This window comes from Protopterus annectens, chromosome 2.part1, assembly GCF_019279795.1.
Source record: "Protopterus annectens isolate FY-2018-M chromosome 2.part1, PAN1.0, whole genome shotgun sequence".
NCBI lineage: Eukaryota > Metazoa > Chordata > Ceratodontiformes > Protopteridae > Protopterus > Protopterus annectens.
The window spans coordinates 975,625,477-975,645,686 of NC_056729.1; the positions used below are offsets into that span (position 1 = coordinate 975,625,477).

Genomic DNA, 20,210 nt, shown 5'->3' on the forward strand with positions numbered 1-20,210 from the left:
CTAATGATGAAGCAGGCCTCCCCATATTTATGGCAAGCAGTGTTTGGTTCAGTAGTACTTTGGAACAATCTATTGTTAAAGCATATGGTGATTTAAGGAACAAGATTAAAAGAAGATCAACATGGAAAGTGCTGAGACTGGAAGTGAATTATAAAGCTCATGCAGTGTATTTTCATCTTACCTTTGCTGTTTCACACACACATACACACACACACACATATATATATATATATATGTATGTATGTATATATATATATATATATATATATATATATATGTATGTATATATATTTACTAAGCATTTCCAGGTGATGTATCATATTTCGTAAGAGCAGTTATAAACATGATAGGGTATTTTATGTGAGATGTTAACAAACCTAAGGTATAAATAGGTTAAGATGATACTTTCAAAGAGGATGGGTTCTTTGAGTTCCTGAAACAGTGTCAAATTTTGAAGTGGTTCATTTAAACACAAAAAGTGGAACATACAACATTCTATGTTAAAGAAACACGTTTGAATGGTTTATGCTTGGATGTGTTATTAGCATAGAATGGAACTGCCTCACATGACAACGTAGGCTATAGTGGTTAGATATTACTTTACTAGCAAATGGGGAGATTAATCTTTGGACAGCTTTTTCATTGTCTGTTGATGATAGTAAGTTGGGTATCCCAAAGGAAATTAGTTTGTGCAATTAGAAGAGTAGGAAGACTAAATTATTGGGACCAAATTCAATTGGGGTAATTAAGAGTGCAGGTAAATGAGAGTTATGGGCTGCCATTTTTGTGGCATGTGTATGAGGGGGTTGCATTGTACAAGAACTGTAAGTTTGATAAAACTGTTTGAGGAGCCTCACCTATAATAATTTATTGTTATTGAAGCATGAAGAGATAAAGGGCCTAATGCGTAGAATTGGCAAGGCTTTCAAGAAATTTAAATTTGTGGTATTGAAGAATATTAGGTGACATTGGAATGCTGTTTTGGAACTTGAAATAGATGACCCAGTGGGAGAATGATTTGTGTATTTCCCGGGTATGCTGCAAAGTTACAGTTGTTCTGGATTTTTGCATGGAAATAAGATTTTTTATACAGCATTTACATTGGAGGGCTATTTATGAATGTTGGCTGATTGTTAGACACGGACGCACATATTTTTGTGTGCACACATTTAATAACTTTTAAGGAAAATGCAAGCATTATTATCTGAAATTTTAACAAGAAAAGTAACACTTAAATATAATGTTGTTGGAATTTAAGGAGTTGTACTAAATATGAGACAGCACTGGTATTTTATTAATTTTGGTAACAAAGAGCTACAGCATAGAGATGAAAGTCAATATTACCACAAATAGCCAATCCCTGGTTCTATTAATGAAAATGTTTAATAATGGGGAAAGTTGCTTAAAAAGGCAGTTATTCGAGAATTTTGCCTAAGTGGTTTACCATGTTAATTGTATAGCAAATAGATGGAATTCTAAGTTGTAAAAGTTGGAATAGTATCAAGTCTGGTGACTGAACTGAGGTTAATATCTTTAGTTGCATTTACTTTGAAGTACATTAACTATGACTGCCCGCCAGTTTATTTAAAATGGATTATTTTAGTTTTACTCTCATAGTTACATGACAGGATGTGTGTGTGTTTTGACATTAAGAGCCTAGACGTAAGTGTTAATACAGTGATGATTTGTTGAGCTAGTGTATAGTTTGACAGTTTTGGTTACTGATCATTAATAATAGATAGCTGAGTGTACACCAGGAAAGATAACAGCAACAATAATGTTTTAATATGTCATTGTTTTACACTGAATCTTTAATACATTTTTGTGATTTGATTACAGAATGATGTTATGTACTTTTTTGCAGTGATAAAGTGGTGTTTAAAAAACAAGGCTCCTTTTCCGTTATCTTTAAATCTACTCATTCATCTGTAATCAGTATTACTGACCTTCTTTCTTGAAGAATGGGATTCAGCATTGTCTGTTTTCATCCAGTTCAGCATATGAGTTGGATCCTACTGGATCCAGCCCGGGCACCAATTCTGAAACGCCTTTCGATTCCAGGGCTCTGACACCTCCCCTACCCTCAAGTCCCTGTACTGCATCCTAATTCGGTTGCATTCTTGAGGGCTCCTTTTTTACACATAAAGAAGTATATCTTTTTTCTCAATCACTCCTTCCCTACCGATAATTCTTTAAACTCTCATAATTTTTCTAACATTTTTGCAAAGGCATCGCATGTTTTGGGATAGCTAATTCATAGCTGTACAGTAGTAGATTAGTATAATTAGTTAGTATATAGGTTTGTTAGTGTTTCCGATAGGTAGTAATCTGTTTATCTTCATTATAGACTGTTTTTTGCTATTGTTGTCATTATAGGTATTCTTGTTAGACTATCCTGCTTTTGTTTTCTGACCACACCAAGTCAGATTTCCAAGGCTTTAAAAAGTGTTCACAGTGTGGGCTCAAACTGTCTCCTTAGGACACACACCTGCTCTGTGTATAATGCCTGGGTCCTTCCCATCTAGAATTGGACTGTCAGTTTTGTGCATCTTTCAGTGCCAGGACTCATCAGACAAAAGGGAAAATTAATAGTGAAAGGTCCGCTTCCTCCACAGACAGGGACATGGCTATTTCAAGCTCCTCCTCTTCAGCTTCACCATCAAAAAGTACGGAAAAGACAAAGGCCAAGGATAAAGACAAAGAAAAGGACAAGTCAGATAAGGTTGAAAAAGGTTCTTCAGATTCAATTAGGAAATGTTCTGCAGATTCAATGGTACCAGTTGGACCAGATCCAAAGTTGGCTAGGAGGGGTTGGAACAGTAGCTCCTCAAATCTATTCCTCTTCTGCTCCACCACAGTCTCACCAGAACTGATGAGCCCAAGGCTACATTTTCCAATCCATCAAGAAAGCAGATTCTCCATATCACCCTCTGTGGCTTCCTCCTCCCAGTCATCCTGGAGTCTTACTGAGCAGCATAATGAGGGGATGTATTAAGATTCAGATCTAACTTGGGGTTCGCTTGTACAGAGTATTGGTCCAACCTACCCTCCATTTTTTTCTTCAGTACTGGTCAATCCTACTCTGGCACGGGTCACTCAGGTTCTGTCCTGCACTGAGGGACCTTTGTCGGAGCTGACAGTTCTAGTTACTTTAACCCTAACAGCATTCCTCTCTCTGATGCCAGAACAATCAGATCAGAGAAAGACTCATAGCTGAAGAACTGGAACTGTGATTTGAGGGGAGCGTTTGACACCCAAGATTGTCAGAGCCATTGTTATCTCTTGGAACATCAGCTTTCAAATGCTAGGATCTGAGATCTGCCTTCCTTAGGGATGGGGTGCATTGGTGCTGAGGCATCTCCGTTGTCCTTGGACAGGGTAGGTCATCAGAGCTGATTGCATCCTTGGCTTTTGAGGTTTTTCATAGGGCCTTAACTATAACTAAGGAGAAGACCTCTTCAACCAGTCCGGTGCCTTTCAAACCGCAAAAGGACTCTGGCTGTTAATCTTCTTATCATCCTGCCCCGGAGGGACAGTCAAGACCACAAGCGCCTAAGATTTCTTTCTGTATAAGCTCAGTCTGACTCTGACCCTTCTGATCCTTTCCCAGTAACAATACTTTAGCAGATGTGCAAATGGAACACACAGATTCATCCCCAGAATCTTTTGCAGAAATCATGGATTTGGATGTAGATGAGGGGTCCCCCCACTCCCCCTCAGAAGACAACATTTGGCGAAGCCCTTGAATTGATGAAGCAGAGAGGGAGATGGTCTACCCAAGATCCCTTACCCAGTGAATTGTTGTTCTTGGAAACTTTTTGCTCTGGCTCAGCATTGTAATGGGTGGTACCCCCTGTTGCTCCTCTAATTGATCTTATGACTCAACAGGCTTGGAAGGACCCTAATGTGTTGAAGATGATTCCTAGAAAACCAGATAGAAATTTGGAAACCACCAAAGATAGAAAACATTGGAGCCAAAGTCCTCCAGTAGATCACAAAAAAGGAATTATCAGACGAAAGTTCCACTATCCATCCACCTAACAAGGAGTCTAGGCTGATAAACAGTTTCGGGAAATGGACTTATGCCTGAGAGATGTTTCCCTTCAGATCACTGGATTATTTAGCTTATATGACCAGATTGGGTATATTACCTGTGAATGTTATGGGCAGTGCAGTGGTTAAAGTCGGCTCATAGCAAGAGGTTGTCCAGTTTAATTCCCGGCTGGGGTGCCTTCTGTGCAGAGTCTGTGTGTCCTCCCTGCATTCATATGGGTTTCCGCCAGATGCTCAAGTTTCATCTAACATTCCAAAGACATGTCTGGAGCATTTCTCCTGAACCTCCACTGAAAATGGGCTCTGTCTCAGTCAGACTGTCCTGGAAACAAATGTTAAATAAATAAAAAAATAAATAAGTAAATGTCCAGAAGAAAGTGGACCTTGCAGTCAACTTCCAACATGGCCATGCATCTGACCTCCAGTGCAGCTGATGGCACAACCAGGACAGTAGGCACCATCATCACCATTCACTGTCATGCCTGGATGTATCTTTGTGACTTCACGGAAAGCTTCAAGATGTCCTTTGTCAGTGGCCCCTTTGATGGATCTACTTTTTTTTCTGTCCATGGTAAAAGACACACTTTCCAGGCATCAGCAGGATGGTCAGACTATCTGATGTGGGAATTAATTTCTCCACTCCTCAAAGATCCTTTTCTAGGAATCAAAGGACATGAAATAAAATGTGGTTCCAAACCTTTACACCCTCAAGCCTGGCCATTTCCAGAGGCTACTCAGTTCCCTTTTTCCTTCTTCCTGGAAAAGAGGAATATTCCCAATATTCCATTCAGCCAGTTAATACCAGCAGAAGTAGAAATTTCAAAGCTATTAGCAAAGAATCACCCAACCAGTCCCCCAGGACCAGTTAGATTCCAAAGTCCAGTCAAAGTTATTTTTAGTGCCAAAAAAAGATGGGAGACCTCAGACCAGTTTTGGATCTGTCATCTGAATCAATTCTTGAAACAGACACAATTCCAGATGGTTAGTCTTTAGTCCATACTACCTCTGCAGAGGAAGTACAACTGGATGTGCTCCAGAGATCTCAAGGATGCTTACTATCATGTGAAGCTAGAGAAGCACTAAAGAAGATTTCTCAGTGTCCTGCCAGGAGCCAGTCACTACCAGTCCAGATCCCTGCCTCTCAGTCTCACCACAGCTCCGAGAGTGTTCACCAAGATATGGCAGTGGGAGCAGTGCACTTGCATCTACTAGGGATCCAGGTTTCCCCTATCTTGATGACTGGCTCCTAACCTGCTGCCTCTAAGCATCTGCTTTTACACTATCTAGACCTTGTGCTCCAGCGGTTACAGAAGTTAAGGATAACTGAATTTTCACAAATGCCACCTTACACCACCACAATAATTAGAGTTCATTGGATGTCGCTTCAGTACCAACTCACAGATCATCAATCTTCCCCAAAGCATGGTTTCATCATTGTGCCTTGTAGCAATGCAAGTGCTTCATCATCTTTCATCGTCAGCGAAGCGTATCCTATGGCTGTTGGGTGTAATGGCTTCCACAATACATATGGTTCCTCTAGCTAGTTACCATATGAGAGTGCTTCAGTGGACATTAGTGGTACAATGGTTTCAGAACAAACACCCATCACATGAAACTTTGACTCACCCAAGTATCCAAACAGCATATTGCCTGGTGGATTATGTCATCCTCTGTGATAAAAGGTCATCTGCTTCACATGGACTCGCCAGTAGCAGTAGTAACCATGGACGTCTCCCTTCTAGGGTGGAGGGGCATTTTGAAGGCAGGATGGTCCATGGTGGATGGTCACCTAAAAAGGCCAATTTACACATCACCATCTTGAAGATGAGAGCTGTCTTAGCATTGCAGGCCTTTCATGATCTCTTCTCCAAGGGTGTGGTATCTATACACACAGACAATATGACAGTGGTATGGTACACAAGCAAACAGGTAGGAACCCTTTCCTATCTGCTCTTTCAAGAGGCCATGAGGGTATAGCAATGGGTAGTGCCTTCACACAGTTTTCTGATAGCATCACACATCCCAGGTTCATCCAGTGTATTAGTCGACAGCTTGAGCGGGATTATCCTGACACCTTACGATTGGTCCCTCAACCCAACAGTAGCAACATTGATCTTCTGTTGTTGGGGCCAGTCTTGCTGCAACTTCTTTGCCTCTCCCCTCAACAACAAATGGAGCCATTACTTTGCCCTGATCCCTTCACAGGGTCAGTCACAGAGGGACTGTCTGGTCCACAGTCGGCCCTTGGATCTTTTGTATGGTTTACCTTCCTTGCCTCTATTAAATAAATTCAACCAGAAAGCCAGACAGTGCACAGCTAGGATTATCCTCATTGCTCCCTTCTGGCCCAGCAAACATGGTTCCCCCTTCCTGTGGTCTCTACTGGTACATCCCCCATGAATGTTAGATCATTTTCCAGATCTTCTCTCTCTCTCCCATCTGGACTAGACATCTGTGAAACTAACCCATGGGTTTTCTCCAGTTTTGATTATAGCCAGAGACACCAGGCGTCCCACCACATAAGTCAACGTCATAACCAACCACAAAAAAAGGTATATCATAGCAAATGGAAAAGATTTTCCATGTGGGCAACCTCCAAAGGTGTGGACCCTTTTTTCTCTCAGTCCATTTACAATTTCTGTCTGAACAAAGGTTCCAGTTATTCCAGCAAAGTTCAGCTGGAAGCTATCTCCAACTTTCACATAGGCCACAATGATTTCTCAATTGCTTCCCTTAAGATCTGTAAAACCTTTTTGAAAGGAACCTTCCTTTTACATCCTCCCGTCAGGGATCCAGTTCCTCCATGGGATATTACCATTATGCTGCAGGCTCTAATGCAACCTCCTTTTGAACCTGCAGTCATGGCAGCTTAAAGTTCCTAACATGGAAGACAATTAGCTAGACAAATTTTGGAATTACAGACACTTTCTTGTAAACCTCCCTATTTAGTTTTTCACAAGGACAGGGTCTCTCTTAGAACTAATGCATCATTTCTTCCCAAGGTGGTATCTGAATCAAACTTAAATCAGTGCAAGCATCTAACAGTTTGTTTTTCCAGATACTCTAATCAAAGTAAATACATGTTACATTTGTTAGATCATCATCAATATCAACCCCTTTTCCCATTTTCTACATGGGGTCAGGGTGTCTTGTTAACTGTCACCATCTCTCTCGATTCCAGTCACACAATCCATCTAACTCCTTCCGAGATGCCCTCATTTCCTCTTCCCTTCTACCTGTCTGTCCTAAATTCTCTTCACCAGATTGTCTTCTGCTGTTCTGCACATGCCTGAACCACTGTAATCTGTTCTTTTTGATCTTTTTTGCAATTGGAACTACTTTGGCGTCTGCTCTTATGTCCTCATTTCTTTGTCTGGCCCACAGTGTGCATCCTACTACCCTTCTTAGGCAATTTATTTCCATCATCTCTAGCTTCCTCAACTGCTGTGCCTTTACTGCCCAGGTTTCTGTACCATACAGTAGGACTGGTTACCACGGTGGTGGTGCTGCGGTAGCATTGTCGTCTCACAGTAAGACGCTGTCTGGTTCGATTCTCAGCTAGAGCGTCTTCTGCGTGGAGACATGCGTGAATGGGCGTACCTTCGTTGAAGGTTGTGCGTCAGGCCTGGCAAGCCGGTACGTAAAAGTCAACTGCCAATCATTAGCGGACCGGAGTTCCGCTGTGGCGACCCCTAACTGGGAAAAGACGAAAGACACAAACAAATAAGCAGTGGGACTGGTTGCACCACTGTTTTGTACACCTTATTTTCAGCTTCTTTGGCATTCCTGTGTCATACACTACACCTGGCATTCTCTGCCAGTTGACTACAGCCCCTCTGATTCCAACTTTGACCTCTTCATTCAGATTTCCCTTTTCAATCACTAATCCCACATACTTGAAACTGTTAACCTTTTCTACTAATTTCCCTTCTATCTCATTTCTCAGCTTCTTCTGATTTCTCCCATTTGCTACCATTACCGCTGTCTTATCTGTACTCAGTTTCATCCCATGTGCCTTCAGTTTTGCATTCCATTCCCCTACACTTTGCTGAAGTTCTTTTTCAGAGTCTGCCTGTAATGCCACATCATCTGCATACAGCAGCTTTATTGATTTGTCCCCTCCAACCTATTCGCTAATGTAGTCCATCACCAGAATGAACAGCAGTGGGCTCAAAGCTGAACCATGATGTGTACACACTCCCACTGGGAACCACTCAGTGAAATTGAACACTGTTGTACTTGAGTCATTGGGTCCTTGTACATAGCTTGCACTAATTCTACCATTGTTTCTGGGACTTTGAACCACAGCACAATTGCCCAAATCAACTTTCTTACTACTTTCTCATATACTTCCTCCAAGTCCAGGAATGGCCAGTTGGACTCTTTCCTCATCTTTAGTTTCTTCTGAACTGTCTGTCTCACTGCAGACATTAGGTCAGTTGTGCTGCATCCTGTTCTGAATCTGAACTGCTCATCTTCTGTCTTACTTTCTACTACACTGCATATCTCTTTTTCAATCACACTGTCCAGAACTTTCATGCAATGGGACAGGAGTTTTATACCTCTGTACTGCCCACAGTTGTGGATGTCCCCTTTGTTCTAGTACACTGCCATTAGTATGCTTATTCTCCAGTCATATGAGATATGCCTTTCTGTCCACACTGCTATGAGTACCCTCAGGTGCCATTTCTTCCCTAGATTGCCCAACATCTTCATCATACCTGCCTTGATCTCATTTGAGACTACTGCTGTCCCTGACTTTATTTTCCTTAGTACTGTTCTTAATTCTTCTATAGTGGGCTCCTCTTTTCTCTTCATAGGCTGTGTCTGGGACAGTACAGCTTCTGTGGGGTTTCAGTCATTAAAAAGTTGCTGGAAGTACTCCTTCCATCTGTGTTTGATGTCCTGTAAACTGGTGAGCAGGTTGTTTTTGGCGTCCCTTGTGGAAGGTGTCTGACTATCTTCTTTATCTTTCTGTCTTTGCTTTGCAACCAGATAGTTTTTTTTTGTGCCACCTACTGAGTCCCTTTCCAGAAATTAGTAGAGTGCCTCTGATGCCCTTTTCTTTGCTACTGCAACTCCTTTATTGGCCTCTGTCAGCCAACAAGTATTCCTTCCTTACCTGGTCCATCTTTTCTATCTCCCACTTTTTCCAGCATTCCTTCTTTCTTTTGATGATTTCCTAGACTTCTACATTCCACCACTGGCTTTCCTTGTATACCTTATTGCCATACCTGGTTTGGCCACATATTTGTTCTGTAGTCCTCATACATGCTGTTTTGAGGCACTATCATCCTTCTTCAACTCCACCTATTTCCTCCTCTTCCTGAGGGGCTAGAGCCCTGAGTAATTCCTTGAACTGCTGTGCTTTCTCTCCAGCCAACTACTAGGTGTTCAGCCGGGTTTCTGCTGAGTTTAGAGCCTTCTCTGACCACTGCATGCAGTTGATTTTGGCAACCAGTGGTTTATGCCGTGTGCCGACCATTCCACTGGTGATGACTTTGCAACAGTGATTCTACTCCAATGCCCTTTCTTTACTAGGATGAAGTCTGAGTTGCACGTTGTCCACTTTTGTGTGTGATCTTGTGACTATCTCTCTTTCTGGACCATGTTGCCAGACAGGTGTCTACAATGGCCTCTCCTTCTTTTTTTCTGTTTCCCCACACATGTGGACTCAGGCAGTCCTCATATCCTGCTCTGTCTGTCCTGATATGTGCACTCCTCTCACAGCTCTGCTGTTGTGGGGCATAGGCTGAGGTTATCAATACTGTCCTATCATTAGCTTGGAGTCTGATTGCCATGAGTCTGTCACTAATTCTGATGATATCCCTCACTGCCTTCTGAAACCTCTCTCTCTCACCACAATTTTCACACCATTTCCTCTTCCTGGGTAGTATACTGTGGATCTCAAGCCAAGTGGCTTTGCTGCATTGCCCTTCCATCTTGTCCAGCATTCTCCATACCATCATATCATATCATCCACTTCCAAGTTCTGTCTTGTCAGTGAACCTACATTTAGTACAGCAATTCTTAGTTCATGTTTGGCAGGTTGATTGACTTTACATCCAGCTTTTGCTGAACTGAGCTATCCCAGGTATCCCAGGCTGGGCAATTGGACACTGGCTAGTCAGTAGCTTATTAACCCAGGGCTGTTGGGCTTTATGGTGGACACAAACTGCTGAATAGGGGCACATATACCCCTCCCACTGTTAGCATGGGTCCCTGGCATAGGTCAGAGTAGGCTGGGTCCTCACCCACTTATCACCAGCAACTACCCCTGCCCATTGATGACATTAGTCTACATGACAGAATCACCTAGAGCCATATATTGAGTGTCTAAATCTGTGATGGTGTGCAGTCTGTGATCCATGTTTTTCTGTCTTGAGGATACTGCACACCACAGTAGATGCCCAAAGTGGTTGGTTTATACAACTCTTCCTCTTATAGGGTACCGTGTCGAGTCTGTGCTGCTGCCCACACCTCCATTCATTTGTGAGTTTAAGATGGAAACACTCAGTGTGTTTTTTTGGAGGTGGAAGAAACCTCACAGAAATGCAGACGAACATGCAAACTCCAAACAGGTATTTGCCGGAGGTCAATATCATACCTTGTACCTTTTGCATGGGAAGCGAAAAACTTAACCATTATGGCAACTGCTCCCTTTCATCATTTGGTAGATGTTCATCATCAACACAGGTTTTATTTTCATAGGACAAAGCAATTCAGAAAATCAGACCTGTTCTTTATTGCCTTTTCAAAACAGAAATTGGGAAAAGCTGTCACTAAGCTTATCCTTTCTAGATGGCTGCCAGACTGCATTCCATTTGTAACAAAAAAACAATTGACTCTACTATCTAAATCTAAGGCTCATTCCACTAGAGCAATTTCTACTTCAACTGTTTTCTCCAGAAGAATTCATATTGATATTTATTCAGTGACTTGGTCCACAATTCATACCTTTGGTGCCTCTTTATAAACTGGATGTACAATCCAGATCTTGTTCTTTTGGCTTCACCATCCTCAGAAATGTGCTTCCTTGACACTACTCACATAAACAGCTTGGGAAAGAGTTCCATATATTGAATCAGATGAAAATAGACTATTGCAGTTACCATAAAGGTAGATTGGTGTTGCCTGATTGTTTGTCCGTTTCACAACCCCCCCCCATTTCTGCTTCCTAAATTGACACATTATTTTACAGGGTGACTGGGTGGTTAACAATCAGTTCCCTGTCTTTGAACAGCCCTGCTCTGGCTGTTACCTTCTCTCCCTTTCTTTATTTTTTGTGTTGCCTTTGTCATACATTCACAGTTTGTGCTACAAGAGGCAAAATCGATCTGGGGTATTAGGGTGGAGGACAGGGAATTATTTTTAGGGGAGGAATCAGAGCCCTGGAGCCAAAAGCAGCTTCAGAGTCTGTGCCAAGGTCATATCCAACAGCCTATATATTGAACTGCATGAAAATCAGACAGTATGGATCCGTCATTATGGCAAGTACATAACTTTTATTCAAGCCATCTTCTCAACAGTTAGGAATGCAGTGGTGAGTTATTTGGCTTCTGCATCAGCAGGTGAAAAAGAGAAAACAAGAAAGACCGGTTTGTCCCTACATCATCCTTCATGAGACGTATGGAGAATATTTTCTAGAGCAGTGATTGGATAGTTTGGACTGGTATGCTGACCATCCACATTTCACTTGAGAGTGGTCACTGAGTATATTAGGAGACACTAGTCCTATTAAGAGTATTTATCACCCTGTAAATTTTATTATGTAAGTGCATAAGGTCCCTGGAAAGTCCAATGAGAGTAGGTAGCTGATTCACACTAAAGTTTCCCTGCTTGACTAATCTTTATGAGGATGGAACTAGAGGCAGTTTTATCTAGTGTAGTGTGCTCCTGTTTAGAGATCTGCATCTGGTCCTTTAAAGATAAATACAGAGCTATTACATTAGATATCGACATAGCGTTGGTTATAGGCACAGTTCTATCAGCTGGTGTGTTCTTTGTTTGTTGCTAGTACCCATGCTGCACAGATTCTTTACTGGTCTGCATTTTACCTGGCTAAGTTGATTTGACAACTGACATCCTTTTTATAGAAGACACCCATATGAACGTTTCTAAAACCTTGGCAGCAGATTTGTTTGCGATGTTGCTCTCTTGTCATGTGTTATCATAAAATCAAAGTTATAACATCTAAGTTGAGTTAATAATTGGGCAAGGCCTTCTGAATTGCTCATATCCTTCTTTACAGGGCAGGAGCCTAGGATAAAAATCCATTAAAACATAGTACCAAAATGTAAGATGTAATTAAAAAGTCTATAGGTAGCACAACGTAAACCTCAGAAGTCGCATTTATTTTTTCAGTAAGAATGACCTCACTTATCCCATTATCTCCTGTACTACTATTCCTGTCTATATAGAACATGTGTAATAGTTTTGGATGACTGGAGTTATAAGACCAAGCCATGCCATTGAAACAGCGATATCAGGTTTTTGGAAGGTGCATCAAAGTTTACAATCATATTATCTTGGAATACAAACTTCTATTATTGATATGGTTAATCACTATAGCTGTGTTTTTCCACTGCACTTTTCCATAAACAGTATTACTGGTAAATTACTGTATAATCTGGTGCCTTAAATGGTATTAGAAGTTCAATATTGACAGAATTGTCTGCTGTGGTTTGTGCTTCAGTGCTTTTCTGCTTATTTACTGCATAGTATGGTGTCTTAAAACTATAGTAGAAGTTCTGTAATGAGAGTATTCTCTCTGCTCCAGTTCATGTTTCAAAGCTTTTATATTCTGTATATCATTTACCTGCTTGCATTTTTGCCTGCCCATCCCCCACTAGCACCTTAAGCTAAAGTTTCTGAAAGAGCTCAAATATTGCTTTTATTTGATTGCTAGCCTCTGTAGCTGTCTTATTTGTTACTTGAAAATCACCCTTACGGTAGTAGTGTTTTTATAAGGCTGTGTCTTTGCCCTCTGCCCCTTACGATTATCTGATTTCCAAAGTCCCTTCCATTCCTTTTTGTATGCTGTGGCACTTAAATGCAATCCTCCTAAACAGCAAAGATCACCTAGACCACTCGCTGTCAGGGCTATGCATCAGCAAGCCCAAAGGCACTCAGAAAAAGCAAAGCCTAATACCACATATACTGTCACTCTCAGTGGAGCCCCAAACATTAAGCCCCTAAGGCAAGCAAACACACTTTCCAGGACTTTCATCATTGGGGTTCCATTGTAAAATATACTGATGCCCCTCTAACCAGACTGAACAAGGAGAAGATAACTGTTAGTTGTTTATCTGGAGCCAAGATCTGCCAAATCACATATGCACTCAAGACATTATGCCACAGGGTACCAGTGTGGTTTCATCATAGTCCATGTAGATGTAAATGACCTGAGATGTACCTCGCTGGACTATTTGATGGACAGATATTATGGAATGTTCAGGCTATCTACCTCAGGCTGGTATGAGTCTGTCACTGAACAGCATATTACCATCACCAAGGATGATGCCGCAACATGAGCAAAAAATTACTGATTTTAACAACTACTTGTCTTTCTGGTGTAATTCTAAGGGGATCCAATATTTGTCAGCTTGGGAGGACATGATCAGCAGAACGCATTGCTGCATCTTTCCCCTCTAGGCTTTTGAATACTGGATTTGGCTTTTTCTGCCCTCATAGAGCCTCTTTTAGCCAATGCCAAATTGGCAAACCTACCAACATGACAAAATCAACTCAACAGAACCTCAAGGTGTTACTGCTCAATGCCAAGAGCTTAAATACACTCCCTCCAAGCCCTTCTGTCACTGGAAGATATAGATATCTGTTCAGTTATGGAGACATGTTTTAAATCGGCAGAGAGTACCCTAGCGGTGCAAAGTTTCAGTGCCTTCCACATTTTTAGACCAGTAGCTGCACAGACAAAGGTTAAAGGTGGAGAAGTCTCAGTATACATCAATAACAAGCATACCTCTAGGGTGGTAAAACAGGATGATGTGCTGATCACCATAGGCAAAATCCCATACCATATTCTAGCAGCTGTAGGTCACCCTCCATGTCCCTACTGGAGACACTTGTCATCCAACCTAACACCTTACTCATGGGAGATTTTAGTTGCCCATCTATAGATTGGGAATGCTACAAAACCTCAGATCTACAGGCACAGAGATTCCTAGACTTAAATACAAACACCCTTGACCAAATAGTGAATATGCCTACTAAAGGCTCCAACTTACTAGACTTCATATTCACAAATATGGAAGAATGCTGCACCCTTTCAAATGTGTCATCTTCCCTGGTAAGGTCTGACTGTAAAACTGACTCCTTCAAAATCAACTCCATAATTACATTAAAACCAGTAATAGGAACTATTCCAAGGCAAATTCCCTGTTATTAAGTGATGGTTTGTCAAAATTCAGTGCCCCTTCAAGCCCCAAAAACACACCAGCCTATGCTGAATTGCTCACTCTGTACAACCATACCAGTGACTGTATAGAGGCTGCTGCACCTATCAGAAATAAACCCAGAACTAGCCAAAGAAACAAAATCACCCTGGTGGCATCCCAAATTAAACAGACTATACAACAAAAGGAAAACAATTCTGGCAAAAATCAGGAAGGGTAAGATAAAAACTCTTATCAAAGTAAATAGTTAACTAAGAGAGCTAATTAGATCAAGCAAAGCCAACTTTCCGGCTAAGATATCCTCCTAAGTGAAAGATAACCATACGGCCTTCTACAATTATGATACCTAAGAGCCACACACAGCAATATGTCGAACTGGTGGTTCATGGTGCCACATTCACCGAGCTTGGTGATATAGTGAATCTGTTATCAATTTCAGTCCTAACTTTACCCCGTCTCATCCCCAACCATCTCCCCAATAATACCCTCATACATAAACCCTCTATAACTAAGGAACATGTACTGACTGCACTAACCAAAGCCAGGAACATAGCCTCAATGGACCCCAGTAACATCTCAGGATGCCTCTTGAATATTCTAAAATATGACTTATTAGGACCCTGGAGTCATTATTTAACAATAGTCTAAAAACAGGCCTTGTGTCACATGAATTGAGAACATCAGCTGTCATCAACCTTCATAAGAGAGGGCCTCCCAAAAGATCCTGGAAACTACAGACCCATTAGTCTGACTAGTCTTAATTGCAAAGCCATGGAAAGAATTATCATGGAAAATATCAACAAGGACATAGGAGATCCCCAGACACTGACTCACTTTGGCTTTGTCAGGGAAAGGTCATGCTTAGTGAATGTGGTGAACGTCTTTGGAAAAGTTACTGAGGCAGTAGATGAAGGGAAAACTATGCATGCTGCCTACCTAAATCTGACTAAGGCATTTGATTCAGTACCCCCAGTCTGGCATTGTCAACAAACTTAAAGAACTAGATAATAAACCCCCTTTATATGCTGGAAAGATAACTGTCTCAGTGATAGGAACCAGAAGGTTCGAATCGGTCAGACTACCTCCATAGAGAGGCCAGTTACTAGTGGAGTCCCCTGGGCTTTTTACTAGGTCCACTCCTCTTAGGCATCTATTTCTTGGCTGTCAAAGCCCTCTATCTTACTACATTCACGGATGATTGCAAACTGGGAGCAGCATTGAATCCCAACAAGATAAGAAGGTCTAATACAGACAAATGCTTGGTTCTGAAGCCATGGCTTAAAACTCAGTACCAAGAAATCCATTATAGTAACTTTTAGGACGTCCACTGCCTCTGTTAACTATGTCTTCAAAAAAAAACAACCTTAAAAGTTGATTCACTAGTCAGGGTTCTAGGAACTCATGTAGATAACAACCTAATCTTCGATCAGTGTGTGTCCAAGGAAGTAAGAAAATCCGGTACTTGCGTATTATCGCAACCAGATTCTCAGCAACTCTGTCTCACTTAATGCTACAACTTGGACACTTATATCAGGTACTCCCGATCCTTGAATGAAATGTAGCAACCCTCTGAAATGAAGATCTGGTGAAAGACTACGGTTTTTAGTATTACCTGAACGAGGTTTTATTTGATGGCTGGCTGGACTTGTTAACAGAGGTGGGATTAGTTTCATGTGTAAAAAATGAGTCAAGTGGGGTAGAGAGTCAGATGACTTCCCCAGCGTTGTTTTTTTCTTACTGTTTAACAGGAAGGCGAAAGCGGCTTTTGGAGCTGTACTTTACTGGCATAAGGTAAAATACACATTTGGCTTGTTTTGTCGAACAACTGAAAGTCCTTCCACCTAACACAAACCTGTTTTTATCTCTTCTCTTTTCTGAGTGCTGCTTCACTTCTTTGAGCAGTGAGTAGGATGTAACACTGTCCCAACACTCCCTGTGGTCCATGGCAGGTACCAGGACTCTCATCTTAAGAGGTACAGAACCGTGGTGTATCAAAAAAAATCTGCCATTTTTCTCATTTTCAGAACAGTACCATTACAGTGAACACGGGGGAAAAACAAGTTATTTGGCTGTTTTTTAATTTGACATTTCATTACCATGAATTTCCAAGTAGGCAGTAATCCCTTGTCATCAATGAACCATGAAGAAGAGCTACCCATTGAGATAACTTTCACAGAATCAGTTATTTTTTTCTGTGAAACTTGTATTGCTTTCCAACCCAGTTTTATTTGATGGCTTCCTGCAGTTGTTTACAGATCCGGAATTTGTTTTCTGTTTACAACATGAGCCAAACAAAATCACACAGAGTTGCTGAGAATCTGGTTGTGATAATATATAAAGACTTTTATGTTGCTCAACCTATAAGCAAGGACATGACATCTAGGTCCAGAGAGGTCATCATACCACTGTACACAGCCCTCATCAGACCCATCGTAGAATATTATAACCCCTTACATATGTACCTAACCAGACATGTGGTAAATGGAATGCTTACAAAGGTTCTGTACAAAAATAATGCAGGTAATAAACATAATGTCCCATGCTGATTGCCTCAAAACAATGTCTTTTTACTCGGTATCATACAGGCATCTGAGAGGTGATCTTTGCCTGGTATACAAGGTATTCTGGATCCTGATTTGATGAATCTTTTGCACATCTGCAAAACAAACAGCTTCAGAACTATTAGGTTAAAAGACCTACATTTTGCTTGCAAGTTAAATAGGTTATGTTGGAAAGAGAAATCTGTTTTTCAGAGAATATCTATTTTCTGGAACAAGCTCTCCATCCATGTTAAGCAGAGTTCTACCCTATCTCTATTTAAGCACAGCCTGGACCAGGGAGTGGATGGGTAATCAGAAGTTCACCCATGATTTGGCTGCTAAGTCTCTGAGGCAGTGAGTAAGTCACCCTCTATAACTCGGATATAAATCAGATTTTTGGGCCACATCGGGTTTGCATGGGTAGGCTTTTAAGGGCCCTTGTGGTCGTTAGCCTAGTCTACACCTATGAACCTATGGATAAAAGCTGTGCTTTTTGAATTTGTAATAGGTATGATGACACCAGCATGTAATCAAAATAAAGCCTAATGTGTGTAGTAGCCTGAGAGTTTGCTTTTCTTTATTCCTTCCTTATGTAAGTGTGTGGACTTTCTGCATGAAAAAAATATTGCCTTTCCCCTCTTCTTCTGCCACTGCAGACTTTGTCTACAGTCTGCATCTTCTGACAGATTATCAGTGGGAAGTGGTGAGCCATACCAAGAAAACAGGTAGTACTGGGCACATTTCATAATGTGGTACGATAATTTTTCTTTGATGATTAATCATTTTTAATGAACTTCATAAGGTTAACATCAATTTAATGTATAGTACCTGTTTTACATCTGTTTTGTTCTGCAGTGCACCGTATGTTGAAATGTATTTTTAATTGTTAAACATATAGTACACATTTTTAAGTTCCAGTGGTTAGTGAATTTGAAGAACTGCATTTTGTGGTTTCCATAATGATTAAGAATTAATGATTACTTTTGTCTTTTTCCCTTATTGTTAGAGAGTAGTAAAGGCTGACATTGTAAATTACAGCCAGGAACCTGTGGCAAGAACTGGTAACCCACCAAGGAGTTCAATGTGTGCAGTGCAATGAATCGTATTCAATTTCTTTATCATTTTGGTGGTGAACCTACTGTTGCATGGGCCTCTTCTTTGCCAGGAACCTTTTTTTAAAAAAAAAAAAAAAAACATTCATCTCTACATCACAGCAAGAGGCTCTGCAACTTCAGTACACCAGCATGTGCTATGAAGCAGCAGGCAGTGTTTATCAATGGTGAAGATCCAATCTCTGGGCCACACACATTGCAGTCCGCATTGAAGGATATAGTTTAAGTTGTTGTTTATTACCAGTCTTAACCACATGTGTATCATTAGTACTTTGTTGAATGATCTTGCAGGAGACACTTTTCTGTTATTCCTCATGCCAAAATGAATTTCTAAGTACTCATCCAGGATCTGGTTGCTGCATTTGCTGTCCTGTCTGTCTTAAAGTTTGAAATATAATTTAAATGCATACTGTGAATTATCCATCCATTCATTTAACATAATGCTATTTTTATGTGAAAAGTATGCCTAAGTTAGGCAAGGCAAGGCAATAAAGTAATGAGCCTTTTAAGTGGTTGTAATGACATATCCCTAACAGATATATTTAATTTATTTTGTTTTGTATAATGTATGTTTGTCCTGCACCAAAGTTTGCAGTAAAAAAAAAAAAAAAAAAAAAGAGCAAGTGTTTTTAGATCTCATCAGGCAATGCAGTTATTCTTAATCATAAAAGTGTATCTATTTTCACTCGGTTTTCTACTTTCAGATTAACAAAAAAACATTTAGAATTAATGTAAACCATTTTCTAATAGATTTTAAATTCAGGGTCAGATAATTGTAAATAGTTTATGCCATTTTGAGTTCTGAAGGTAGAGTATACCTAGCCACATAATAACCAAAAGTTATCTGTTGCAGTATTTACAGCTGTTGATGTCCATATTTTGTTTGTAACAGGAATGTGAATTTGTGTCTGTCACACATCTCAAAATGCAAAGGTATTTAATAGACAGCATGTAAAAAAAAAAAACCACAAATGAGCCTGACAGTCTCAGGGTTGTATGTCTGAACTGGTAGTCATGTGGTTAGCCTGTTGTTTCTCACTAAAGTTATGTTCTGCATTTTACAGAAGGAGTATAAAAAATTGTAAATATTGCTTCATTTTAGAAAATTCTTAGGGGACAGCTAAGCTGCTGGCAATGAAAAAACTTGTGTAAAATATAAAAATTGTTGTGAAATATGACATTATCTTTTTATGCAGAACAATTTTATTTTAAGAACTGTACATGTGCAAATCACATTTAGTAGTAATATTATGATTTCTTTAAAGTACACATATTGCATATATTTTTATTTGGGGTTGTCTGTGCAAAATAAACTTATCATTAGTATCTTATTTCCTGGTACAAGAGTGGATATCCAAGTGTATATCAGATGGATTAGAGAATATACTGGAATGCACCATATACTTAAATCAGTGTAACTGTAGATGTTCATCATATTGATCACTGCTGTAATAGCCTTGGGTATTTAGGGTTATATCCAGCCAAAGATATATGTCAGCAGGCCAACTTCCATGCCCAAGCTGTCAGGCAACTCAAGGTGAGCTGACTAAAGGTTTTTGCACAAACCCCTTCAGAGCTTTAATGCCAATGAAGAATATGTTTGTGTAGGGCTTTCGTGGATTGACACTCAAATTGTGTTGTTCCTTTGCTGGGCAGTTGAGTTCCCTTTGGGGAGGAAAACTACCAATCTGAAGAAGTTACTTCATTTGCTCTGCAGCCTGTGGGTATCGGATCCGACCTCAGATCCGAGCCGGCAGCTTTACTAGCTAAAAGATCCGAGCTCCTGGCTCCTCCCCTTTACCCATAATCCCCTGCTACATGCTCCCTTTCCTCAGATCGAGTTTGCCGCGGCTGAAAGAAGCTCCTTAGGCTTGGGTGAGATCTTTTCAGTGAATCTTTGTCAAAAGTTAGAAAAAAGTTTAAATTTTGTTAGTGTGTGAGTGGTTTAGCTCCTTTTCGTCGAGTGATAGCCTTAGTTTTATTTTTTGTGGTAATTTTAGCTTATATACTTTTTTTGTCCCCTCCCCTTAGTGTGTGGGTGTGTTAGTGTGATGGCTGAGGGGCCCAAAGCCGTCTTTACTAAGTGCACT

At 40.6% G+C, this 20,210-nt stretch overlaps 1 protein-coding gene across 1 annotated transcript in view; it reads left to right on the top strand.

Annotated features, from left to right (window-relative positions):
* The window catches only part of RAB28 (RAB28, member RAS oncogene family), a 769,471-nt gene extending 750,734 nt beyond the window's left edge, over positions 1–18,737 (top strand). The window contains exon 7 of the mRNA XM_044062586.1: positions 18,015–18,737. Within this exon, the coding sequence (XP_043918521.1) occupies positions 18,015–18,107 (93 nt within the window). The 3' untranslated portion in view covers positions 18,108–18,737. The remainder of the gene's footprint in view (positions 1–18,014) is intronic.
* The last annotated feature ends 1,473 nt before the right edge of the window (positions 18,738–20,210 follow it).